General features: G+C 36.2%; 2 protein-coding genes across 6 annotated transcripts in view; both read left to right on the forward strand.

The window, feature by feature from the left end:
• Positions 1-5356, forward strand: part of LOC144960043 (coadhesin-like) — a 13400-nt gene extending 8044 nt beyond the window's left edge. The window contains exons 5-7 of the mRNA XM_078892990.1: positions 980-1153; positions 4544-4714; positions 5226-5356. Coding sequence (XP_078749116.1) covers positions 980-1153; positions 4544-4714; positions 5226-5356 — 476 coding nt within the window. The remainder of the gene's footprint in view (positions 1-979; positions 1154-4543; positions 4715-5225) is intronic.
• LOC144959858 (SCO-spondin-like) overlaps positions 1-8417 on the forward strand; it is a 148236-nt gene that overhangs the window by 65313 nt on the left and 74506 nt on the right. The window lies entirely within an intron of this gene.

An 8417-nucleotide genomic window follows, 5' to 3' on the forward strand; every position in this document is an offset into this window, starting at 1 on the left:
TAATATTTTTTTTGCGCTCGCTCGGCGCATAGTTGAGTCATGGGGAAGGCTCTTTACTCACATTCTCTCACCGTACTCAGGTGTAAAATGAGTACATTCCTGTTAACAGTGGCGTCTCTGTCCGAAAAAAAAATTGTAACATCGCCTAACAGGCGTCGTCATGTCCCGTCCTAAATGTTAAATGTTGCTGTTGACCATGGGACCCCTTATAAATCGCTTTGAGCACCTTTAGTGGATATTGCGCAATATAAAGCTCAATTTTTTCATTTTTTAAAATTTTATTATTATTTTTTAAAATTATGATATTAATTCTCCCCAATAATAAAAACAAACTCAACCCAAGTTTGAATTTCTGGCTATATATTCTATATTCAGCATTTTAATCATCCCGGTGTACTACGCGAGAATGACTCTACCAAAAAGAAAAAAAGACTCTAGAGTTAAATTGGCGTACGCGAGGCACACTCTAGAGTCAGTCTCGCGTCCGCGAGGCCAACTGTAGAGTCTGTCTCGCGTACGCCAATTTGACTCTAGAGTCTGTCTCGCGTACGCCAATTTAACTCTAGAGTCTTTTTGGCGATAGAGTCATTCTGGCGTGCTACACCAGCTTAATTAATGCCGTTTTGAGACAACTGGATTCAATATTCTGATGTCATGTCGCCCAGCAACGACGGCCATCTTGGTTCCAAACGAAGAAAATCTGTAGTATTTATTCTTCATGCTGGCTAGAACTTTTCATATGTCATGTGATCAGAATTTGTAACAGTCAAAACATGATCATATTTATAATGTTTTTTCCTCTGGATACGCTTTTATGCCCGTCGTAGAAATATTTCATACGGCGTCCGCCATTGTTCCGATAGTTTAGAGCCAGTTACTAAGTTACCATGCGTCATTATGAGGGAAGTGACGTTACGACTGTTGAAGTGTATTATAATATTTAAATTTAAATGTTTCTTTCTTTCTTTCCTCCACGTAGTTGACGGTAATTGGTCGTCGTGGTCGAGGTGGGCGCCTTGCAGTGCCACATGCGGACAGGGCGTATCCAGTCGCAAACGACGCTGTGACAACCCCTCCCCCAACTTCTGTGGAAACACTTGCCCCGGCCCTGCTGATGAACAAAGACAATGTGGGAACCAAAACAGTTGTTGCAGTGAGTTGTAAAGATAGTTCGAAGATGACGTCACTCAGGTCTTTGTTATTGTTTTTTTTTTTTTTTGCCATCCGCGTTTATGAGTTATGCTCACTGAACTGTATTAACCCGACTATAAAAGTTCATGGTTACACACAGTTTTGTGTGTTGACCCGTTATACTTCCGGATGGCAATGTTATGAGCTTCTATGCCAAGCGCATACTATCTATAGATTATAAAAACGTCATTTTTTAGATAAATTAGATATTGTGATTGACGTCATAATCCTGTTTGTTACTTTTTTTTTCTCCCTCAATATTATAGTCAACGACCATTATTATTATTATTTTATTATTATTATTATTATTATTATTATTATTATTATTATTATTATTATTATTATTATTATTATTATTATTATTATTATTATTATTATTATTATTATTATTATTATTAGGCCTATTATTATTATTATTATTATTATTATTATTATTATTATTATTATTATTATTATTATTATGATTATTATTATTATTATTATTATTATTATTATTATTATTATTATTATTATTATTATTATTATTATTATTATTATTATTATTATTATTATTAGCCACGTCGGTATATTAGTATTTGTCAGTATCCAGACATTATATCTACTGTCCTCAATATGTCACATAATCTCGACACAAGTCATACATTTTTATGTGCTACGAAGTGGCCAACTGGCGTATGTAACCTACGCCTATAGAGGAAACGTATCAAATACAAATGCCCCAAGATTTGGTCTTTAAGTGGTCGACCTTGGTGTTTTGGGCCTTGTTGTTATTTTGTTTAGAGGGCCTACACTACCGAACAAAATTATTTCGTTTTTCTCAAAAAGAAGTATAGGCCTACTGGAAAAAGTAACGAACTGATAACATTGTCAGACCGCAATTTTGTCAGATAATTTTCAATGCATTTTTTTTTTTAATTTGCCAGAATACAACTTGTTTTATACGAACTTGACTCCTTCTTTGTCCGTGGTTATATTTGATGAGGGTACACAACCACATCAAGAAATAAATCTCTAGCACTTTTCTCGCAGTTATTTTTCTTTATGAGCCTGTAAACTTTCGCATCAAGGGAATTAACTAGTAAATAATCTAATCTCGCGGAGTCAGGTTGTTATTCCCTTGGCATGCAGCATCCTGGTCGGACGGGTAAAGAACAGTTCGAGCGGGTGTTCGTCGAATCTTATATACACGAGCAGGTAATCAAGCGGATAAACGAGTGGGTGACGTCATCAAGCAGTTACTGTCTGCGGTAGCAGCTTCTAATTTTTGCACACACCAAAAGTTTTTGAGCTTTTATATTTTATGATGATCTGTCCAGGATGCAACGTCATTAACGCACTCATGTACCGTCGCAAACCCGCCCGGAAGTTTCGTCACACCGCACCGTTCAACTAGAATATATGCGGTTTCGAGCTCTTGATCACAACGGGTACATGTTGGACAGATGGCAAGATCCCACTGATGAAGTGAGCGTGCTTCTCCTCCCGTTTCAAGGAGTCGATGTCGGGTTGGATCTTCTTCCGTCACATACATGCCTGGTGAAAATTTGCCACAGAGAAACGCTTTTCTATTATAATTTGTCTTAATAATATGTTTTGTCCAAAATAAATAAATTAATAAAATAAAAATAAGAAGATGGAATAAAGTTTCCTTCTGATTTAGCCGATTTAAAAAATGAATAAGTATCATCTGAAATGATTCCAGAGATTGGTTTTACAGCTTGCAGCTCGAGCATGTTGCTCGAATAATTATTCTGGTTTGGCGAGAGTGTCGATCAAATAAAAGCAATCGGATAACCCAACACTGCAACACGCGGCTCTTTTGACTGGTAAGCCGTAAGTGTAAAGATTATAATTTTGTGTGTTATTATGATAGAAATCGGTTCAGATATACAGATAAAGCATATCTACCCACACAAGTACGATTTTGTACGTTTGGATTTTTTTAAGTAGAAAAGATTTGATAGGAAAAAATCATTTAATTTAACCAATGGTGGTCGGACCGCGCCGCGTGTTTTGCGCTTGACCTCAGTTCACAACGATAATAAAAATTATGTTTACTTAAATTAGAAGTGATTATTCTGTTGCCTCACACAAAAACACGATTAAATGATAGGCTTTTAATAAATAATATATCTAAACTAAAAGATAATATTAATAAGTGGTAATGGTAGTAGATAATTTTGCTGATAAATTTAATACCAAGACCAAGGGAAATAAGCAATACAGAATCACCTAACAAGAAAAAATCCAGTCGTTCCCCATGATTCGCTCCCTTCCCCCCCCCCCTTTTTTTTTTTTTTAAAAATCCTTTATTCTCTTTTTTTTTTTTTTCGTGACCCATTTGTTTGTAATATTGATAATTTAAGAAAAGATGGATGGCTTGCCGCTATCATTTATGTACGTATGGACTTTTCTCTAATGTTTAAATGAGTCCTTGAGCGCATACTTGTGCATGATCTCATTGTTACCATGACTATGACTATGAGCAAAACTTTCGAACCATGCAAAATGTTGGCATTGGACTTTTCAACTATGATAATAAATAGACATAGTTTGGTGTTTTAATCATTAGTCTCTTTGAATGCTGAAATGGCGATTTTTTGTTGAAATTTCATTTTAGGCCACGTGTGATCGTCAGATTGTCTTCATTATTATTATTATTATTATTATTATTATTATTATTATTATTATTATTATTATTATTATTATTATTATTATTATATTATTAGGCCTATTATTATTATTATTATTATTATTATTATTATTATTATTATTATTATTATTATTATTATTATTATTATTATTATTATTATTATTATATTATTAATCTTTTGACTATTATTATTATTATTATTATTATTATTATTATTATTATTATTATTATTATTATTATTATTATTATTATTATTATTATTATTAATCTTTTGACTATTATTATTATTATTATTATTATTATATTATTATTTTTATTATTATTTATTATTATTATTATTATTATTATTATTATTATTATTATTATTATTATTATTATTATTATTTTGACTTATTATTATTATTATTATTATTATTATTATTATTATTATTATTATTTATTATTATTATTATTATTATTATTATTATTATTATTATTATTATTATTATTATTATTATTATTATTATTATTATTATTATTATATTATTATATATATTTTAGCAACATCATCATCATCATCATGTTACATCATATTCATCTTTGTTACCACCACCACCACCATCATCATCATCATCATCATCATCATCATCATCATCATCATCATCATCATCATCGTTATTGTTAGTATTTTATATTAAACTTACCCTATCCACATGACAGAGGATGGTAACTGGAGCCCTTGGAACACATGGTCATCTTGTAGCCAGTCTTGTGGCGATGGATTGAGGTCACGTATCCGTCGTTGTGATAACCCTGCTCCTAATTTCTGTGGACAGAGGTGTCCTGGATCACCGTATGACACCATCTCTTGTAAAGAGAGAGATTGCTGTGGTGAGTTTCTTGTAAAGTATTCCGTAAGTGTATTTATGCGACCATGTGGTCTTGTGGTATGACACTCGCCTTTGGACTAGAAGGTTCTGGGTTTGAGATCACTTGTGGCGTAAGTTGGGTTCTTGGAATAGGCCCTTTACTCACATTCTCTCACCGTACTCAGGTTTAAAATGAGTACCTGGCCTTTTACAGCATTGTGTCTGTTGGAAAAAAAATTGTAAGGTGTTGCTTTTGGTCAGAGATCCTTTGTAAATCGCTTGGAGAACGCTTGGTGGATATTGCTATATATAATAAAATCTCAATTTTAATCATTTTTTTAAAAAGTGACATTAGCCCTGTCTCACTGCGAAGAAGTCATGGGTGCAAGATTTTCGGCTTAGCTCAGATTTCTGGCTTTGTGAAATAGGTTTTAATTAATTTTCGGTATCGAGAATCGAGACCACCCCAGCATAATACTGTTTTGAGGCAATGGGTCACAAATAATAAGTTTCAGGCTTTTTGAATTGGCTAGAAAAGGATATAAGGGATTTTAGGCCTAACTTTCCAGCATGTGGAAGGAAGCCTGATAAAGCCAACACCGCTGAACCAGAAAGATTTGTTGATTTTAAGCAGATGACAGGTAGTTACTCTTGCACTCCGTAGGGTGATTATGGGGATTACCAGTAACAGCGATTCTGAGCTTTCATGATATGATATGATATGATATAAGTCCAGATTTATGTAGGCTTTTACAGCCTTTTATCTGCTCTTGTGCATTCTTGAACGTATATAATTCAAGTCTCTCAAAACTGGGCATGCCACATAGTGGAAGGAGGTGTCTGAATTTAACTTTACAAACAGTATTTTACTGTTTCAACATGAGCATCAAGACGGCACTTGAATGCCTGCAATGAAGGGGCGTCGACAACTTGCAGGCAGGCGGTTCCATTTGTCGACTACCCTAACTGAGAAAAAGTTCTGCCTAAGGTTTAGAGAACACCTTTCTTTGGAGAGTTTGAATCTGTGTCCTCTGGTGGTGCTGGTGGAATCAAGATTTAGAGGGCTTGTGCTAACATAGTATAAATTATGTGTGTATTTGTACGCTTCAATTAGGTTCCTCTGTCTCTCCTATACTGCATGCTAGGTATTCTAATCTTTTTCAGTCTTTCTGTGTATTCTAGATCTTTGAATCCCGGAATGACCCGAGTTGCGCGTCTTAGAACACTTTCTATGAGGTCTTTGTTTTTCTGTAGTCGTGGTGCCCATGCTACATTGCCAAATTCCAAGTGGGGACGTACAAGTGCAGTGAACAATTGTCTCATGTTATCTCTATCAAGATGAGTGAACGACCTCCTAATGAGGCCAACGATTCTGTTTGCTTTATTTACTTGGGTTTCTATGTGCTTAGAGAACTTCAGTTCCTGATCTACTAACACACCTAAATCTTTTTCCTCTTCAGTAGGCTGAAGTATGACAGTCTCGCTAGAGTCATGATTTCTCATTGTGTACTGATGGTGCGGGTTTCTATATCCCAAGTGCAAGACATGGCACTTGTCTGCATTAAACCTAAGCTGCCATTTATCAGCCCACTGTACCAAGCTGTCAAGATCACTTTGGAGCTGAGTTATGAACTCTTCCTTGTCTACTCTAGAGAACACCTTAGTGTCATCTGCATACATTTGGCACAGAGAGTCCACAACGTCTGGAAGATCGTTAATAAATATTACAAACACAAACTGGACCAAGGCAGCTTCCTGCGGAACACCACTCGATACTGGTGCCCAGTCCGAAAAACTGCCGTTCACCCTAACACGCTGTCTTCTCCCAATCAGGAAATCTGAGATCCAAGCTAGCAAACATGAACTGATGCCATATGATCCAAGTTTCTTAATAAGGCGTTGATGTGGAACACTGTCAAATGCTTTGGTGAAATCAAGGTACACTGCATCGACAGGTATGCCACTGTCCAAATACCTAGTCCAAGAGTCGAGAGCAGCTAACAAATTAGTGGTACATGAGCGTTTTGATATAAAACCGTGTTGATACTCAGACAGCAACTTTTGTTCCATTAAGTATTTGACTACTTTGTCCCTAATCACGGATTCCATTATTTTGCAAATCACACACGTTAATGATACCGGACGATAGTTACTTGCTTTGCTCTTCTCACCCTTTTTAAAAAGTGGAGTTACATTTGCATCTTTCCAGATGCTAGGCAGCTTCCCTTCCCTAAGTGACTTGTTGAACAACTCTGCTAAGGGTTCTGCTAGCTGTTCTGCCAGTTCTTTTAGTACACATGGGTGTATCCCATCAGGGCCAGAGGATTTCAAGGAGCCTAAATTTTTAAGCTTATTCCACACATCTTTACAAGTGAATATAATGTCACTAAGAGAAGAGTCAACTTCAGATTTTTCACAATCAGGAATATCCCCCACTCTCTCGTTTGTGAATACACTACAGAAAAATGTATTGAGGAGGTTTGCCTTATCTTTGTCAGCTGACACAAGTTTACCGTCACTGTCCTTGAGATCGGCTAGGCCTTCTTGCACTTTCATCTTACTCTTAGCATAGGAGAAGAATGCCTTTGGATTATTTTTCGCATCTTGCGCTATAGACTTTTCATAGTCTAGAACTGCTTTCCAGCACGCCGCTTTTGCTTGGTTCCTGGCTCTTGTGTAGGCTAGCCAGTCTCTCTGGTCTAGTGTTCCCAAGTATTTCTTGTATGTCTGTTTCTTATTACGTAACTTAGACATAGCCATCTCACTCCACCAGACAGGTGTCTTGCGTTTGCCTGCAGGCCCTGATCCACTTTTAGGAATACATTCCTCAGTTGCAGTTTCTACAGTCTTTTTGATGCAGTTCCATGTATCATTTGCATCCTTATCCTGAATTTTGGCAAGTAAATTGCTGTCATTCACACACTTTCTCAGTTTATCAAAGTCAGCTTTTTTTGTAGTTATACCGTCTTTCTTTCTTTACTTCAATTTTTGTGCTACACACAAAGTTAAAAGCTAAAACATGATGATGACTTTTGCCAAGGGGAGCGTTATGAGTCAAATTTTTCACCATGCTCTCTTCAGATGATAAAACTAGGTCTATGAGTGTTGGTTTCTGATCCCCTCGAAAATGCGTTGGCGACTTAACATGCTGATAGAGGAAAGAGTCTCTATAGAACTCTAAGAATTCTAATGCTTTGTTGCCTGAGGCTGTCTCATTTACCCAATCAACATCTGGTTGATTGAAGTCACCGGTGATTAATACATATGCCCTATCCTTAGTAAGGTCATCATCATCAGTAAACTCTTGGTACTGAGAAATGCTGGTCCGGCCCAGACCTAAAAAAACCCCCAAAAAACTTGAGCTTTTATATAGCGCAATATCCACTAAACGTGCTCAAAGCGCTTTACAACGGGTCCCTGGCCAACAGCAACACATAACATGTAGGACTAGACATGACGCCTGTCAGGCGATATTACAAATTTTTGGGACAGAGACAACGCTGTTAACGGCTAGGTACTCATTTTACACCTGAGTACGGTGAGAGAATGTGAGTAAAGAGCCTTCTCCAAGGACTCAACTATGCGCCGAGCGAGGCTCGAACCCAGGACCTTCCGATCCGAAAGCGAGTGTCATACCACTAGACCACATAACCGTAACCTAGTCAAAAGAACATCAACAAAGATAAGAGAGACAGACAAATTCATCAATAAACTCTTTAAAACCT

The sequence above is a fragment of the Berghia stephanieae genome, chromosome 14 (assembly GCF_034508935.2).
Source record: "Berghia stephanieae isolate SIO BIC M18660-M18661 chromosome 14, UCSD_Bste_1.3, whole genome shotgun sequence".
Lineage (NCBI taxonomy): Eukaryota > Metazoa > Mollusca > Gastropoda > Nudibranchia > Aeolidiidae > Berghia > Berghia stephanieae.